General features: G+C 41.8%; 1 protein-coding gene across 2 annotated transcripts in view; it reads left to right on the forward strand.

Annotated features, from left to right (window-relative positions):
• The window catches only part of LOC139376196 (CDK5 and ABL1 enzyme substrate 1-like), a 35,784-nt gene that overhangs the window by 5,078 nt on the left and 11,397 nt on the right, over window positions 1–19,309 (forward strand). Inside the window, exons 2-6 of one of the 2 annotated variants that reach the window (XM_071118487.1) lie at window positions 5,326–5,397; window positions 5,765–5,857; window positions 7,191–7,268; window positions 18,196–18,301; window positions 18,413–18,572. In XM_071118487.1, coding sequence (XP_070974588.1) covers window positions 5,326–5,397; window positions 5,765–5,857; window positions 7,191–7,268; window positions 18,196–18,301; window positions 18,413–18,572 — 509 coding nt within the window. The remainder of the gene's footprint in view (window positions 1–5,325; window positions 5,398–5,764; window positions 5,858–7,190; window positions 7,269–18,195; window positions 18,302–18,412; window positions 18,573–19,309) is intronic. The other variant, XM_071118488.1, reaches the window with a different exon arrangement.

The raw sequence follows: 19,309 nt of genomic DNA on the forward strand, positions 1-19,309 counted from the left end.
GCATTGGAGTCAACATGTTTATTTTTTAAAACATTTTACATTTTCTTTCCCCCTTCCCTCTCTCTCTCTTTTGGCCTCCAGTCCTGCTTCTGCTCCCAGCCAGCAATCCCCAGCCCCCAACCCTCAGATCAAGTGCCGAAAGATACTAGGCCAGAGCTCAGGGCTGCTTAAAACCATCCTCTTGTTCGGTGTGCCCTGGTTTGAATGCATGCAGATGATGGCTGGGTCTACATAGGCTGCAGTATTCTACTGCTCAACCTAGACTCATATTAGGCTGGAATGGAAAAGGCATTGTGTAAGACGCCCACTCCGTCTTGCTGCTAAAGGTGTGTCCGCCTGAGCTGTTGATCTGTTTGCACCGGTTTAAATGTAAATGTATATTTAGCGTAGTGAGCATTGTTGGCACAACATCTATTTCATAGAAATGGTTGTTGATTGACAGTTTTTAAGGCAGTTAATTAAATTGTGCATTGCAAAGTCTCCCCATGTTTTAAACCAGTTTTTCAGAAGCCTACTATGACGAGACTATGAAGCCAAGGGAAGCCATACTAGAGAAACCACATGCGGTATAAAAGCCATTACAATGGTCTGATCCTTTTGCAGTTTTGTGTGATTGAGTCACATCCTTTAGGTTAGGAGGTTGATTGTTCGGTGATGTCATAGCTGGCATAATCACATGTTTATGTAAGCAGCATACTTAGGCTAGTTTTCCTCTGAAACCCTTGAGACTTGAACTGTACGCAAAAGCTCCAAGCAGCTGTAGAGATTATGGTTAAAAACGCCACCGTAATCGAAACATTACTGGGGATGAGTCTTGAGACAAGCTCGTCAGCATGGATTACTCCTTAGTTCCAAAATGGATCTCTGAATAAAAGTTCACTAGTTCAAGTTCCACAATGCTAGTTGCACTGTTTCTCACCCTAGACTACATGCTATTTTAAGGGATGGAGGACGAAATGGATTCGGCGTTTTTACTTTATGTTAAGCCACTGGGAAAGGGGGATACCTAGTCAGTTGTACAACTGAATGCATTCAACTGAAATGTGTGTTCCGCATTTAACCCGACCCCTCTGAATCAGGGAGGTGCGGGGGGCAACTAATCACACGGTTCTGTGTCTTGAACAATATACAGTGGGGTTTTTGGCACCCTTTTGCACACTCCTCTGGTTGAAAGAAAGTAAGATCCAACAAAAGAGTCTAGATCAGAAAGTGTAACAATAACATCCATAGTTATGGACTTGCTAACAGAAGTCTTCAAAATGTCCAATACTGTCGGTAACGTTGTAGCGTCAGGCTAAAGTTAGCTAGCTAGCTTATGGTCTTTGAGAGGGTCTGTTACTTATGCACTACTAGCTACTTAACCCCAACATTTCTCTCTCATTATAAAGCCATAGTTATTTTGTTGGTTTGACAGTCATTTCTGAAGATGATTTATTTCATGTGATTCATTTACGTCCGCCATCGTTTTTAAGGTCAACCCTATTAAGTGAACTGAACTCTCGTTTTAATATGGTGAGGATGTCTGGCCATTTTCTGGTGTTTTGTGGTGGGAAAATGAGCGGGTCGAGCATAACACATCAACCCTGTTACCCATAGATAGACAGGTTAGATTCTTTTTTAAATTTTTATTAAGCATTTTTGTGAAGCATTCAATTGCGCCTCCCTGTTGCACACAACAAGCTTCCATTCCCCCTGTCACAAGGGGATTTATAGCTGATTTAAGATGAAATCATCAACCCTGTTACTTTATTTTGCACTTAAATGTCTAATGCAGACGTTTTTACCTCAGTATCCAAATAATTTCTGGGTAACAATTAATTACTTTACTGTGATTGTTTTCAATTAAAATGGTAAAAAAGAAACAAATAGCTTCTTAGCAAAGACTTTTGATAGGACTGACTGGGGAGGGGGAAACGGATCATTTGCTGTTATTGGGAAAGAGGTGATGTCACCAGGCAGGCCAAAATTCCATCCCACCACAACAGGCTAAAATTTCAGGCATTCTTTTTCAAACATCTCACTAAAAGGGAATCATCATAATTTGAACAATTTCACAGTACTATTCCACCCTCAGTGTGGAAATATATATAAAACACAGTAAAATATTTGTGGGGACTGCACTGGGCCTTTAATAGGCACTTACTATAGTAATGTTTTTATTTAACCTCTTGATGGGAAAAATGTGTTCATACTCCCTGACTAAGGCCTTAACGCCGAAGCGAGTGAGTTTAAAAAAATCTTGGTTCCATTGAACATGCCATACAAATAAAGGCATTTGAATTTGTTATATGAGGAGTGCCTTGGTCCTCCTTTTATCTTTTGTGTTTCTTATGAAGTTGAACATGTGCTCTTTTTGACATTCTGTTCCAATTTGGTGAAATCAAATGTTATTTTGACCAAGTTACACTTTTTCAAAAGGCACCGGATTTGTGGAACGACCTATTTAATTCCACTTCGTCACCCGACAGTGGAACGGGAAGGCAATGTCCATGGCAGGCTGCCAATGGGCGTGCATGTGAAACTATTGTAATATTCTAGAGCACTACTGCGCCGTAACCTAAACAGGTTATATATGGGTTTTATTTTTACGTTTATTGTGAAGATTGATCATTGACCTTGCTTGAAATGATTTGTTTTTAATTTGAACAGGGCTTGAAAACAACCACTTGAGGCAACAAAGAGATAATTGGCAGCTCTTACTAACAGATGCCATTGTTCTTTCAACATTGAAGGAGGCTAGAATCCAAAGTAGCCTGTGCTCTACGTTGAAGCTTCTGAGTCTGACCAGACCATTGGATTCTATTGATCCAACATCCAACCTTACCCTCAGTTTAACATCCAATAGCTGGTCGCGTCTGAAGTTTTGTCTGAAGTGAATGAGTGGTCTGGTCTGTGTGTTATTGTGTCCACAGTTTACACTGGTGTGGAAACTGTCCTTTGCCAAAAACCATGTCCTGTCTGGCCTGCCGTTGCTCATCTACAGTGGCTGGATCAAAATCCTAGTGTCCCGCTGAACTGTGGAAACTAGTTTTCATGCCAGCTGGATTTTCAGAGAGCTCAGTTCCTCAGTTGTGTACCGTACGAACTGTGAAAGAAAAAACCTATTAGTCAAAGGAAAACTTGTATTCTGTCCAAAAACATTAAAAAAAGGAAAGATGTCTCCGAGTTATAAGACTTTATTTGTCCTCTACTCAAAAACAGCGATGGTGTAGTAGGCCATCTGTAATTGAGTGAACCTAATCATTTGTCATGGAGTACCTGGAACCAGGCCTGTATTTGTTCAGCTGACTGCTATTGCCTAGCTGTTCGTGTTAATATGTTCTCCAGGGAGAAGGTGGAGAGACATACAGGTAACTGCCAAAATAAAGGAAACACGAGTAAATTATGGTTACAAAGTGTAGTGAAAGCGAAAGCCTATTATTTGGGCGGGAATACTTTTTTGTACATCATTGATTCTACACCTCACTTTGCTTAAGCTGGACTCAAACTCAGGTCCAGCGATTACAAGCCAACACCTTAACCGTTACACAATGTTAGGATTTTGAAAGTGATGTAGTGTACGCCCGGCATTGATGATTGCGCCTCTGACCCACTCGCATTAAACGAGCGTCAGTGACGGCTGCATGCCCCGTGTAGGCAACGACATGGGGGTTTTGTCTCCGATCTCAAAAACCTGCCTGGGACAGCTAAAGAGAGGCACAACTCGGCGAAAAATCTGCCTCACTCCAGCAGGGGGCGTTTTTTTCTCCGCCCACCATTAAGGATAGAAGTTATATACGTTTCATAATGCTTAGGTTCTTACGAGTACCGAAATAAGTAGAATGTGACATCCCCGCAACTTTGAGAAAAAACACTTTATATCTGAGTTGTCTCGAGATGGCTATGCATATTCATGGCATGGGGCTAAGTAGCATAGCATTTCTCTCCATTGAATACAGGCAGTTGACGTCAACAACCCTCATCGAATATTCCAAAAAGTATTAATATAATTACATGTATCCATCATTCCAAAGAAAGGAGAGGCTGGAGCTAGACAGCCTGCCATGCCGCTTTGTTAGGGACGGAGAGACAAGTAATCTTATCAGTTTATCCATAATCAGAACATTTCCTAGGGTTTCCTGCAGCAACACTAGTGGACAATGCTGGTAGTTATTTTTCTTCCACCGTGAATTTAAATCCATGGTTCATGAGATGGATTGTAATTCTTGTTTTGTCCTTTGTAAGTAAGGTTATGACTTAATCTAGAAAAGTCCAGATTACATTTCTCGAGTTTGTATAGGCTTAATCTCACATGTTCAGTAGGGCTGGCTGCCTACTTCTAAGACTGGCAGCTGATTATATAGGGGCGGTAGGTAGTAGTGTTTCGAGGGCCAGTAACTGAAAGGTTGCTAGATCGAATCCCCGAGCTGACAAGGTAAGAATCTGCAGTTCTGCTACTGACCAAGGCAGTTAACCGACCGTTCCTAGGCCGTCATTGTAAATAAGAATTTGTTCTTAACTGATTTGCCTAGTTAAATAAAAAAATAAATGCAGCAATAGCCTAATAGATGTGGCTCTGCCTGTTGAGTCACGCAACCCAAGTGTGAAAGAAAGGCCTGTCTGTGAGGAAACCGTTCTACATGAGAAAATGCTTTCAGAATCATCCCTTGTCTTTATCCTCTCAGTTACTGACCAAACCAGTGCCTGACTCTAGATTGTTCTAACCATTCTACATGATCTCACACAGAGGCTGCCGGTCAGAATTTCGAGCACAACAGTGGTCATTGACGACGGCAGCCAGGCAGTGTTGATGTCGGTGATTACTTGATTCAGTGACTACAGCTCTGCTTTGTAAGAGGCAGCACAGCACACAGCTGTGGAGGTTTTAGCTATGCCTCAAATCTGACTTGGAGGCACATGAGGTCTAGTTAGTTTAGGCTACTCATTCATTCTCCAGACCGTTAAAGAACTATGAAAATGATTGTCGTTGCTGATCACTGTTGCTTTTAGATCTTCAATATTTGCGTTCAGAACAGGACAGGACCGTTCAGAACAGGACCGTGTTGTCCAATACTCATATAATGGTCTTTGCTAAATTTGGTCAAAGAATAAACATTTAAAAATCATATTTCGCAAAACAAATCTTGCAATGCAGAATAAAATATTAGAAATAGGCCTAATTCTTATTGTGTCCAGCCTTTCCCCCTCCATGGCCAGGTAAGAGCTGTTTAGCAGCACCGCAATTTGCTTGTAAATTCCATACCAGCATCTTTCCTAACAACTGCCTCTTTAATTTCTCTATCCTTCTCCCCCTGCCCTCTTCTTCTTCTATCCTTTTCTCCACAGACGGAGGCTCATCTCTCAGCGTTCCTCCTTGGAGACACTGGAAGACATTGAGGAGAACGCCCCTCTACGCAGGTACTGTACAGCAACAACTGTCACAGACCGCACAACACGGCACGTCGCCCCGAAACATAAGTTTGGCTTGCTCATATTTTCCTCTCATGTTAGAGCTGTACTTGTCAAGAACAGCTTTAGCCGGGGAAGTATTTAGGTAGATAATGACATTGGGGGGACTATAATTTCACTTCAGTTTGATTTGTGGAGTACTTTTATGTCCTGTGGGGTAGTGATGGTAGGAACGTCATGCTGCTGCGGTAATGTATTGGTCTGGCGCCGTCTCTCTGTTTAGTTGTAAAAATATATGTGGTCTTCACGGCTCAAATGGATCCCACTTAATCACATTTTTGTTTTGATCAGTCTTATCTATTTGGTGTGTTTGTAGATGCAGAACCCTCTCAGGTTCACCCCGACCAAAGAGCTTCAAGAAGGTTCACTTCATCAAGAACATGAGGCAACATGATATGCGCAATGGAAGGTATGAATGAAAACAACTCCAGTCCTAATTCCATACAAAGTTTCAATGGAAAATGGCAGGATGCCCCCCAATGAACACTCAGCAGTTTGAATGTCTATCAGGTTACCCAACTTTAGCCTACATCTTGGACAAGAGATGTAGGTTGTTAATTGAAGGTTATTCCTTATAGCTTAGAAGTACTGTATCAATTAATGTGCTATTGGTTAGTAACTGATCTTATTGATGTGTCAGACTGCTCAGCAGTTCATTGGGAGTCCGGTTAGTTTTCACTGAAATATTCTCAAATTGAGTTTTAGATCTTGTTTTGAATATTTTGTTCAGGCTATACATTAAGGATCACACCGCTGAATCACAAATGTTCAGGCTATACATTAAGGATCACACCGCTGAATCACAAATGAGTCATGCAACACGTCACTCTCTCACGTTTACAATGGTGCGTGCATGCTGACTTAAATTCCAGAGCACTGAGGACATTTTAGCACACCAATTTATTTTTATATATATATGCACACAGTTATATGTAGCTATTGTTCAGCTTCTCTCAGTAATGAATACTATCACCTTTTTGTGGCTGTTTTTTCTGGAATCTAAAAGGAAATGGACAGCTAAACTATTTCCACGGCACTTCATTTCGTATTACACCGATCACTCGAGTAGCTTTTTATTCTGGAATTTTTGAGCTACAAGCCTCAAGCTTTTTTTACACTTGGGTGTACCGAACCCATTTCTTATTTATTATATATATTTCTGTCCCAGGAAGAAAATAGAAGTACATCTATGCTGCTGTTGTTATTTTAACTTACTCATATCTAGCTTATCAGTGTGCCATATACAGTAGTAACACATTGCCACAAGTTACATTCTGCCTGTGACATTGATATTAATCAATGAGTAGGCCTCTTATTGGGATGTCAACTCCGAAGGTATAAATCAGTGACCAACGTCTATGAAGCAGTAGTTATGCAAACCACTTCTTTCAGGAGTGATTCAACTGTACTGTTCTATCGTTCAATGTCTTTATGTGCAGCTGATATTCTGATATTGTAAGAACAAGTTTGGTCTTTTATTTAGTCTCTTTAGACATTGCTAGTAGCCTCATTTTAAAAGATCAATATACAAAAAAATGCATAATTTTGTCCCCAAACCACTGACTACACAACTCTCACACAACACATATACATGTAAATAAATACAGGATTTCATTTAGTTTTCTAAATCTTGATTGTTTTACTGCACACTTTTTTCCCCTCCATCTTTTAACCTGTAGGTTCTGAGTGTCTTTTTCAGAGTTACTTCCTAATTAGCATATTTATTATTTTTGTTTTTATAGGATAGTCCTAATCAGTGGCAGAAGATCCCTTTATAGTGTATTTTCTGTGCTGCCCTATCGAGATTGTAGCCAAGCAGGGTATGTATCCTACAGCATGCCATCCTTCTAACCTTTGTAACTTCGTTCCCTGCTTTCTCTCCATTCTCTCATGGGTTCATTCCACCAATTCGGTGCCTTTTGAGAAGCTACATGGTTCTTGCCACTGAATATAGGGGATAACACAAGAGGGGATAAAACAATAATAATATAGGGGATAATATAGGGGATGAAACAATTACCTGCACTCCAGATCGCCAAATCAGCCAATAGATTGTATGGGCTTACTTGTCTCGAACACATCCGGCCTCCTGAGTGGCGCAGTGGTCTAAGTGCTTGCTGTGCCACTAGAGATCCTGGTTCGAGTCTCAGGCTGTGTTGCAGTCGGCCGTGACCGGGAGACCCATGGGGCAGCTCACAATTGGCCCAGCGTTGTCCGAAAGAGGGTTAGGGGAGGGTTTGTATGGTGTTTCCTCCGACACATTGGTGCTGCTGGCTTCCGGGTTAAGCGGGCATTGTGTCAAGAAGCAGTGCGGCTCGGCTGGGTCGTGTTTCGGAGGACGCACGGCTCTCAACCTTCGCCTCTCCCTAGTCCGTACGGGATGGGTCAAGACTGTAACTACCAATTGGATACCATGAAATTGGGGAGAAAGAGGTAAAAAAAAACGAGCAAAAACACATCAATCTGTTTACAGTATATCTTCATGGCAAAGTATGTATTTCGCTTAGATGTGCTCAATATAAGCCATTATTTATAAGCAAGTACCAATTTTTTTTTTTTACTCAGTTTCTCCTTCAAATACCATCTCGCAATGGAAAGGGAAGACCTAGTCAGTTGCATTCAACTGAAATGTGTCTTCCACATTTAACCCAAACTCTCTGAATCAAAGAGGAGCGGGAAGCTGCCTTAATCGACGTCCATGTCATTGGCGCCCGGGGAGCAGTTGTGTATGGGGGTTAACTGCCTTGCTCATGGGCGGAACGGCAGATTTTTTCCACCTCGCCTGCTCGGGATTCGAACCAGCCACCTTCCGGTTACTGGCCCAACGCTCTTAATCGCTAGGCTACCTAAACCCTGTGTGTCTGTGGGGAAAGGGCCGTTGTTGCCATAGCAATGTACTCTGCACTCACCTTGGCGGAGACCAACTCTGTGAGATGGATTCCTAAATTGTTCAGGCGATTTTTACAGCCACTTAACTTGCTGATCTTGACTTTGGAATTATTGTGTGTAACTATGTTTGCTAGCTAGCTAGCCAGCCAGCCAGCCCAGAGAGAGAGCATTGCATTGTGGGTTTTGTAGTTGACTTTGCACTGCAACAGATTTCCACACCGATTTTCGCATGTTGTTACCAACTTTGTTATAACAACAAATCATTTTTTTATAAACAAATTCTCAGATTTATTGAATTTTTTATGGCTTATTTTAAATGGCACATTTAATATAACAGGCTTCTGATTCTATTTTGGTGCACAATTCCTACTTAAAATAAAAGGCACTCTTTTTGTGAAACGATCCTAGTTCCTTTTGTTTCTGCAGATATAATCTCCTATAACGGGTACTTTATTACATTGGGAGGGTTGACCATTGTTAGATTGAACAATTTCCTGAACGTGTTGGTTTTGGTAGATACTTTTTTATTTTAAGAGAGATGAACAAGTAATTAATCACACCCATTTTCAAGGGAAAATCCACTCAAATTATACATTTTGCATCATCATGAAGTCTGGAATCTGGAGAACCTTGACTGCTGACATAAAATACATTTTGGGACTGTATCAAAAGTGGAGTACTGAAAAAAATACCAACAAATAGTTTTTGGGTGGATTTTCCCTTTTTAAGGCTTGTATCCATTTCCCTATGTTTTCATATAGTTCTATAGCGGAGGAGGCTGGTGTGAGGAGGTATAGGAGGATGCGCTCATTGTAATGGCTGGAATGGAATAAATGGAACGGAGTCAAATGTGGTTTCTATGTGTTTGACTCCGTTCCATTAATTCCATTCCAGCCATTCCAACGAGCCCTTATTCATATAGCTTCCCCTACCAGTCCTCTGGCCTATAGGTTGCTGTTGGCTGTGTCTCAAGATCTCTTTGGAAGAAGTCATGAAGTTCAGTTAGTTTCATTCTAATAAAACACTGTCTTGCCCGTTGCAACCGTTTCTGGCTTTGCTGTTATCATGTAGACTGCACCTTTCCTCAAGTCATTGCTGCCGTCAAAGATTCCGTAGCATGCTTTTATCTCAGAACTCACTCTGAACTTTGCATGCGCTTTGCTGCAACTGCATAACACGCATCACAACATTTTCGGAGTGGACCCAAATGAACCATCCATAACAGAGCATTTTGGAGTTTCTGTTTGGAGTTACACCTGATATGATGTGTTTTTTATCCTCCCTGTGTGGTTAGAGGAGATATTTTATGGCCCTTGGAAGAGAAACCCTGGCTTATCAGTAGTCATCGTCCTCATTGCAACACAAGGTTCAGACTCCTACATGTTATGGGAACCCATAGTAGTCCTGAACACTCTCCGGCCTGGTATCCTCCCACCTGGCCTGCCTGCCTGTCTATGGGGATAGTGGCGGTGTTGTTGTGACCTAGGTCTTAGTGCCCCTCAAGAAAGAGCTTCTCGTTTTGGAGGAGGCGTAAGAGAAAAGGAACTGATCAACACAGAGAATACAATGGACAGAGAGAAAGAAGGATCCTTTCCAGGGTCGTGACCTCTTTGTTGATGTGGTGTAGTCTTCCTAAGACATCAAGGGGTTGTTATAGAGCCCCTAGTTATATCCAATAGCTGAGCCCTGACCTAACGCTGCCACAGAGGTTTTTCGACAGCATCAAAAGGAAATGTGAATTATTATGTGGATTGTAATGAATGGACATTTTTGTTGAGGTTGCTAAAAAAAATGTTGTAAGGGAAAATCCAGTCTGAAATTTCAAAGTGGAAATTACAAACTTCAGCAGACTTTTTTTTCCTTTTTTCTTAAACCTCAAATCCACCACAAGTTTTAGATTTCCTGCATTGCAGGAATGTTCTCATGCAACAGCCTACACCTGTAATTGACCGTTGACAGTTAAATAACGTCTTTGGATGGGTCTTGGGAGTGTCACTACAGCAAAATACACTTTGACTATGTATAGAACTGCCCAAGCTAAAATAACATGCCTGTCCTAAAATGGAAATACTCAGTGCCATGTACAATTATGATCACTGAAATTATGTCCATGAGAAAGTATTCAGACCACTTGACTTTTTCAACATTTTGTTAAATTACAGATTTATTCTAAAATGTGTGAAATAGTTTTTCCTCTTGTCAATCTACACACACACACTACCCCATAATGACGAAGGAAAAACACGTTTTGAGAAAGTTTATTACAAATTAAAAACTGAAATATCACTTTTACATACAGTGGGCTCCACAATTACTGGCAATGCACAAACAATACTTTAAACAATATAATTATAGAGAAATTCAAAATACCAAAATGTGAGAAATAATGTACTTTATTAATGTTTCAATGGAACCAACCAGAATCATACAATTCTTTAATACAAAATACATTTCACCAAAATCAAGGCTTCATAATTATTGGCAATCCTCATTTAGTACTTAGTGCAACCACCTCTGGCAAGGATAACAGCATGGAGTCTTTTCCTGTGATGTTTGACAAGGTTAAGGAACCCATTTGGATGGATTTTGGACCATTCCTCTATGCAGGTCCTTTCAAGATCCTTTCACATTCTTGGGTTTGTGCTTATCAACTGCCCTGTTCCACTCAGCCCACAGGTGTACGATTGGATTGAGGTCCGGCGACTGAGATGGCCATGGCATTGAACATTGATTTTGTTGTCACAGAACCATTTCTGTGTGGATCTTGAGGTATGTTTTGGATCGTTGTCTTGTTGGAAAGTCCACCTACGGCCAAGTCCCAGCCTTCTGGCAGAGGCAACCAGATTGTCAGACAAAATTGCCTGATACTTCGTGGAATTCCTTATGCCATCAATCTTAACCAGTGCCCCTGGACCTCTGGGAATTAAAACAGCCCCAAAACATCACTGACCCACCACCATATTTCACAGTGGATATGAGGTGCCTCTCCTAGTATGCATCCCTGTTTCAACGCCAAACATGCTGTACCTGACCAAAATGTTAAATGTTGGGCTCATCTGACCAGAGCACCTTCTTCCAGTCATAATTTAAACGACGTTTGCAAACTTCAAGTGATTGTGTCTTGGGGTCAGAAAAGGCTTTCTTCTGGCAACCCTTCCAAAGAGCCTGTGGTTGTGGAAGTGGTGTCGGATGGTGCTTTTTGAAACCTGGTGACCCCAAGTAGCCACCAAGGCCTGCAATTCTTTCACAGTGATTCTTGGGGATTATGTTGGTTCTCTCACCATCCTCCTCCCTCTCCTGGGGGGCAAAATGTATTTGCGTCCTCTACCTGTGAGGTTTAACTGTTCCATATCGTTTGAATTTTTTAATTATTGCCCTGACAGTGCTCAGTGGTATATTCAATCATTTGTTGATCTTCTTGTAGCCATTAACCAGATTTATGAAGGTCTACGACCATCTGTCTCTTTTGAACCTCCAGTTATTTTGTTTTCTTCATGGTGTTGGATGGCAAAGAGATATTGCATGCCTTTTACTTCATTTTTATACCCTAATGGCTCAATACAGTTCCTTAAGACTTAGATAAACTTAAATACGTTCAATTTAATTCCTGGTTTAAATTTGGTAGATGTTATTTACAATAATCTTTAAGGGTGCCATTAATTGTGAAACCTCGATTTGGAGGGCATTGAATTTGAATTAAATCAATAAATGATTTTGGTGGGTTCCATTGAAACATTAATAAAGTACAGTATTTCTCACATGTTGGTATTTTGAGTTTTATCTCTACAATTATATTGTTTATATTTTTACAAGTATTGTATGTGCATTGCCCGTCAGGGGTGCCAGTAATTTTGGAGTCCACTAAGTATTCAGACCCTTTACTCATGTCTTTGTTGAAGCACCTTTGGCAGCGATTACAGCCTCGAGTCTTCTTGGGTATGACACTACAAGCTTGGCACACCTGTATTTTGGGAGTTTCTCTCATTCTTCTCAGCAGATCTTCTCAAGCTTTGTCAGGTTGGATGGGGAGTGTCTGCACAGCGATTTTCAGGTCTCTCCAGGGATGTTCAATCGGGATGAAGTCCGGGCTCTGGCTGGGCCACTTAACGACATTCAGACACCTGAAGCCACTCCTGCATTGTCTTGGCTGTGTGCTTAGGGTCGCTGTTCTGTTGGAAGGTGAACCTTCACCCCAGTCTGAGGAACTGAGCACTCTGGAACAGGTTTTCAAGGATCTCTCTGTACTTACAGTTGAAGTCGGAAGATTACATGCATACACTTGGGTTGGAGTCATTAAAACTTGTTTTTCAACCACTCCACACATTTCTTGTTAACAAACTATAGTTTTGGCAAGTCGGTTAGGACATCTACTTTGTGCTTGACATAAGTAATTTTTCCAACAATTGTTTACAGACAGATTATTTCACTTATAATTCACTGTATCACAATTCCAATGGGTCAGTTTATATACACTAATTTGACTGTGCCTTTAAACAGCTTGGAAAATTCCAGAAAATGATGTCATGGCTTTAGAAGCTTCTGATAGGCTAATTGACATCATTTGAGTCAATTTAGAGGTGTACCTGTGGATGTATTTCAAGGCCTACCTTCAAACTCAGTGCCTCTTTGCTTGACATCATGGGAAAATCAAAAGAAATCAGCCAAGACCTCAGAAAAAATATTGTTGACCTCCACAAATCTGGTTCATCCTTGGGAGCTATTTCCAAACCCCTGAAGGTACCATGTTCATCTGTACAAACAATAGTACACAAGTATAAACACCATGGGACAACGCAGCTGTCATACCGCTCAGGAAGGAGACACGTTCTGTCTCCTGGAGATGAACATACTTTGGTGCGAAAAATGCAAATCAATCCCAGAACAACAGCAAAGGACCTTGTGAAGATGCTGAAGGAAACAGGTACAAAAGTATCGATATCCACAGTAAAATGAGTCCTATATCGACATAATCTGAATGGCCGCTCAGCAAAGGAAGGAGCCACTGCTCCATAACCGCCATAAAGCCAGACTACGGTTTGCAACTGCACATGGGGACAAAGATCAAACTTTTTAGAGAAATGTTCTCTGGTCTGATGAAACAAAAATAGAACTGTTTGTCCTTAATGACCATCATTATGTTTGGAGGAAAAAGGGGGAGGCTTGCAAGCCGAAGAACACCATCCCAACCGTGAAGCACGGGGGTGGCAGCATCATGTTGTGGGGGTGCTTTGCTGCAGTAGGGACTGGTCCACGTCACAAAATAGATGGCATCATGAGGTAGGAAAATTATGTGGATATATTGAAGCAATATCTCAAGGCATCTGTCCGGAAGTTAAAGCTTGGTTGCAAATGGGTCTTCCAAATGGACAATGACCCCAAGCATACTTCCAAAGTTGTGGCAAAATGGCTTAAGGACAACAAAGTCAAGGTTTTGGAGTCGCACTTCACAAAGCCCTGACCTCAATCCTATAGAAAATTTGTGAGAAGAACTGACAAAGCGTGTGCGAGCAAGGAGGCCTACAAACCTGACTCATTTACACCAACTCTGTCACGAGGAATTGGCCAAAATTCACCCAACTTATTGTGGGAAGCTTGTGGAAGGTTACCTGAAACATTTGACCCAAGTTAAACAATTTAAAGGCAATGCTACCAAATACTAATTGAGTGTATGTAAACTTCTGACCCACTGGGAATGTGTTGAAAGAAATAAAAGCTGAAATAAATCATTCTCTACTATTATTCTGACATTTTCACATTCTTAAAATAAAGTGGGGATCCTAACTGACCTAAGACAGGGAATTTTTACTAGGATTAAATGTCAGGAGTTGTGAAACTAAGTTTAAATGTATTTGGCTAAGGTGTATGTAATCTTCCGACTTCAACTGTACCCTCGTTCATCTTTCCCTCGATCCTGATTAGTTTCCCAGTACTCAGTACTTTGTTGGAGCACCTTTGGCAGCGATTTCAGCCTCGAGTCTTCTTGGGTATGACACTATAAGCTTGGCTAGTCTCCCAGTCCCTGCCTCTGAACAACATCCCCACAGCATGATGCTGCCACCACCATGCTTCACCGTAGGGATGGTGCCAGGTGAAACGTGACGTTTGGCAATCTCCAAGTGGGCTGTTATGTGCCTTTTACTGAAGAGTGACTTCCGTCTGGCCACTCTACCATAAAGGCTTGATTGTTGAAGTGCTGCAGAGATGCTTGTACTTCTTGAAGGTTCTCCCATCTCTACAGAGGAACTCTTGAGGTCTGTCAGAGTAACCATCGGGTTCTTGGTCTTCTCCCTGACCAAGGCTCTTCTCCCCCGGTTGCTCAGTTTGGCCTGGCGGCCAGCTCTAAGAAGGTGGTTTAAACTTCTTCAATTTAAGAATAATGGAGGCCACTGTGTTCTTGGGGACCTTCAATGCTGCAGAAATGTTTTGGTACAGTGCCTTGCGAAAGTATTCGGCCCCCTTGAACTTTGCGACCTTTTGCCACATTTCAGGCTTCAAACATAAAGATATAAAACTGTATTTTTTTGTGAAGAATCAACAACAAGTGGGACACAATCATGAAGTGGAATGACATTTATTGGATATTTCAAACTTTTTTAACAAATCAAAAACTGAAAAATTGGGCGTGCAAAATTATTCAGCCCCCTTAAGTTAATACTTTGTAGCGCCACCTTTTGCTGCGATTACAGCTGTAAGTCGCTTGGGGTATGTCTCTATCAGTTTTGGACATCGAGAGACTGAAATGTTTTCCCATTCCTCCTTGCAAAACAGCTCGAGCTCAGTGAGGTTGGATGGAGAGCATTTGTGAACAGCAGTTTTCAGTTCTTTCCACAGATTCTCGATTGGATTCAGGTCTGGACTTTGACTTGGCCATTCTAACACCTGGATATGTTTATTTTTGAACCATTCCATTGTAGATTTTGCTTTATGTTTTGGATCATTGTCTTGTTGGAAGACAAATCTCCGTCCCAGTCTCAGGTCTTTTGCAGACTCCATCAGGTTTTCTTCCAGAAAGTCCTGTATTTGGCTCCATCCATCATCCCATCAATTTTAACCATCTTCCCTGTCCCTGCTGAAGAAAAGCAGGCCCAAACCATGATGCTGCCACCACCATGTTTGACAGTGGGGATGGTGTGTTCAGCTGTGTTGCTTTTACGCCAAACATAACGTTTTGCATTGTTGCCAAAAAGTTCAATTTTGGTTTCATCTGACCAGAGCACCTTCTTCCACATGTTTGGTGTGTCTCCCAGGTGGCCTGTGGCAAACTTTAAACAACACTTTTTATGGATATCTTTAAGAAATGGCTTTCTTCTTGCCACTGTTCCATAAAGGCCAGATTTGTGCAATATACGACTGATTGTTGTCCTATGGACAGAGTCTCCCACCTCAGCTGTAGATCTCTGCAGTTCATCCAGAGTGATCATGGGCCTCTTGGCTGCATCTCTGATCAGTCTTCTCCTTGTATGAGCTGAAAGTTTAGAGGGACGGCCAGGTCTTGGTAGATTTGCAGTGGTCTGATACTCCTTCCATTTCAATATTATCGCTTGCACAGTGCTCCTTGGGATGTTTAAAGCCTGAGAAATCTTTTTGTATCCAAATCCAGCTTTAAACTTCTTCACAACAGTATCTCGGACCTGCCTGGTGTGTTCCTTGTTCTTCATGATGCTCTCTGCGCTTTTAACGGACCTCTGAGACTCACAGTGCAGGTGCATTTATACGGAGACTTGATTACACACAGGTGGATTGTATTTATCATCATTAGTCATTTAGGTCAACATTGGATCATTCAGAGATCCTCACTGAACTTCTGGAGAGAGTTTGCTGCACTGTAAGTAAAGGGGCTGAATAATTTTGCACGCCCAATTTTTCAGTTTTTGATTTGTTAAAAAAGTTTGAAATATCCAATAAATGTCGTTCCACTTCATGATTGTGTCCCACAATTGTGTCCCACTACAGTTTTATATCTTTATGTTTGAAGCCTGAAATGTGGCAAAAGGTCGCAAAGTTCAAGGGGGCCGAATACTTTCGCAAGGCACTGTACCTTTCCCCAGATCTGTGGCTCGACAAAATTCTGTCTCGGAGCTCTACGGACAATTCCTTTGACCACATTGGCTTGGTTTTTGCTCTGACGTGCACTGTCAACTGTGGGACCTTATATAGACAGGTGTGTTTGTGTGCCTTTCCAAATCATGTCCAATCAATTGAATTTACCACAGGTGGACTCCAATCAAGTTGTCAAAACATCTCAAGGATGATCAAGGGAAACAGGAATCCTGTGCTCAATTTTGAGTCTCATAGCAAAGGGTCTGAATACTTGTAAATAAGGTATTTCTGTTTTTTTTTTTTTCATAAATGTGCCGACATTTCTTAAAACCGGTTTTCACTGTCATTTAGGGGTATTGTGTGTAGATTGAGGATTTTTATTTATTTAATCCATTTTAGAATAAGGCTGTAATGTAACAAAATGTGGAAAAAGTCAAGCAGTCTGAATGCACTGTAGAACTAGACTAGGAACAAGTCCAAGCTTCTGTCTGGTATGACTTTTTCTTGCATTTTCTCCCTTTCTTGCCCCAATTAAGAGTTGTTATTGATTTACGACAGTTCATAATAACTATTTATGGCACCGTAGAATTCTGGGAACCTAGAATGTGTTTGGCTTCTCGTATGTTCTCTATCTGGTCCAATTCCACATTCCTTTCTTTAGAGCCGTCTCCTGTTGTTAATATTAAAAAGAACATCGTTTTCATTTCTCACTCCTGAACTGGAGGTCTCTTTGTAACCTTAATTGTTAATAATAAAAAAAACATTTTAATACATTTAGGTCTGATTCTGCTTGTTTAGATTGTTGTTTAATCTCTGTGAAAAGGCAGATCTATTTTATTTTTTTGCCCCTCGTTTCTTATGAATTGATCCCTCAGCCTCTTGACAAGATCCTCTTTTGTTTCCTTCCACTACTGTGTTCTGTTTCATCCTTTTGACAGACTGCAACCCCTGGCTTTCCTGGCTTGCTTAGTTTCCTCCCTTCTTATCTCCCTTCCTTAAGGTTTTCTGTCTTGGGATCTTTGTGTGTGTGTGTGATGCATCTGTCAACAAGATTTTCCCATGTGCCAGACAATGCTATTTTCATCACAGCTCCACCTCAGACAGTCTGCCATCTAATCCTAATAACAATGGTCATGTGATGGCCCTCTGTGTGTCATTGTAAAGCAGTCATGCTTGTCCAGTGGCCTTTTCCTGCCATTGCTACTGGCTACTGTACCCACCACATACCCTTTTGTCAAATCAGTCTGGTGAACGTTTTAATAATAATGCATTTTTAATTAGTATGAGTCGATGTGAAACCTTTAGTTGCTAGATGGTTTTACAGCAACACTGGAGCATCTGCTCAAGGCTGTAACCCGACGGGTCATTTCCAACGACTGTGTACCACTGACACAGTTTCAGCTCAGTGCAGTGCTACATTTCCTTCTTTAGTCGAGCATGTGACCCGCTTTTTTTATTTTTGAAATCTAACACACTGATATGAAATGTAGAGTACTGGTGATGCAACCGCCCGCATTCCTTCAACCCTACTTGGCAGAATGCTCCAGTATGCCCGTATTAATCCACACTCTCATTTCAACCCCTCGCTGTATACATCTTAGGATTCCAAATTCTAGCAAAGATCACCCACCCAGTCAGAGATCGCATACAGGTAATCGGAGAATCTGATTGGGTTAGTGCAGTGCTCTACAAATCAATAACAAGCACACTAGATGGACAGAGTTAGAAATGCTGAGGTGGAGTCTAGACAGCAGACTGTTTGGCAGGGGGTGTGGGCTTTTATGGGAAGGGATGTCTAAAGGTGTTGCGCCCTGGCAGGGATGTGAAACTGGAAAGCGGGCGGCAGCGGCACCCCTCGGGCGGGGTCAGTGCCAAGGAGATGGTGATCGGGCTGGAGGGAGTGGAGCTGGGGGCCGACGGAAAGGTGAGAGAGGACTGGAGACAAACCCTGTGTGAGAGCCTGAACACGAGCGCCTTAGTTAACAGTAACATGCTCTTGAAAATGTGAGTGTGTCTCTCTCTCTTTCTCCCACAGACTGTGTCGTACACCCAGTTCCTGTACCCCACCAACGCCCTGGGCAGCGGACGCAGGAACACCATAGACTCAGTGTCGTCCTTCACTCAGTCTCGTAACGTCAGCCACCGCAGTCTCAGCCTGGCCCGGGTCAACAGCAACCAGAGCAGCATCGACACGGGTCAGTCATATGAGTGTGTGGATCCTCTGGAGTAGTTGTAGCGTTTCGTACAGGTCAGTGTGTGGATCCTCCATGCTAGAGAGAGGCCCCTGAATATGAGTAGGCCTGTCAGAGTGGGTGTGATACATATCACTTTTTCCAAGGTATAACCATCCGCAGTGTGACGTTTTAGTTGAATCAATTACATGTTCAACATTGAGGGCTTGTATGCATAGTCACTTTACCCCTACCTACAGTGCCTTGCGAAAGTATTTGGCCCCCTTGAACTTTGCGACCTTTTGCCACATTTCAGGCTTCAAACATAAAGATATAAAACTGTATTTTTTTGTGAAGAATCAACAACAAGTGGGACACAGTCATGAAGTGGAACAACATTTATTTCAAACTTTTTTAACAAATCAAAAACTGAAAAATTGGGCGTGCAAAATTATTCAGCCCCTTTACTTTCAGTGCAGCAAACTCTCTCCAGAAGTTCAGTGAGGATCTCTGAATGATCCAATGTTGACCTAAATGACTAATGATGATAAATACAATCCACCTGTGTGTAATCAAGTCTCCGTATAAATGCACCTGCACTGTGATAGTCTCAGAGGTCCGTTAAAAGCGCAGAGAGCATCATGAAGAACAAGGAACACACCAGGCAGGTCCGAGATACTGTTGTGAAGAAGTTTAAAGCCGGATTTGGATACAAAAGATTTCCCAAGCTTTAAACATCCCAAGGAGCACTGTGCAAGCGA

This window comes from Oncorhynchus clarkii, chromosome 20, assembly GCF_045791955.1.
Source record: "Oncorhynchus clarkii lewisi isolate Uvic-CL-2024 chromosome 20, UVic_Ocla_1.0, whole genome shotgun sequence".
Taxonomy (NCBI): domain Eukaryota; kingdom Metazoa; phylum Chordata; class Actinopteri; order Salmoniformes; family Salmonidae; genus Oncorhynchus; species Oncorhynchus clarkii.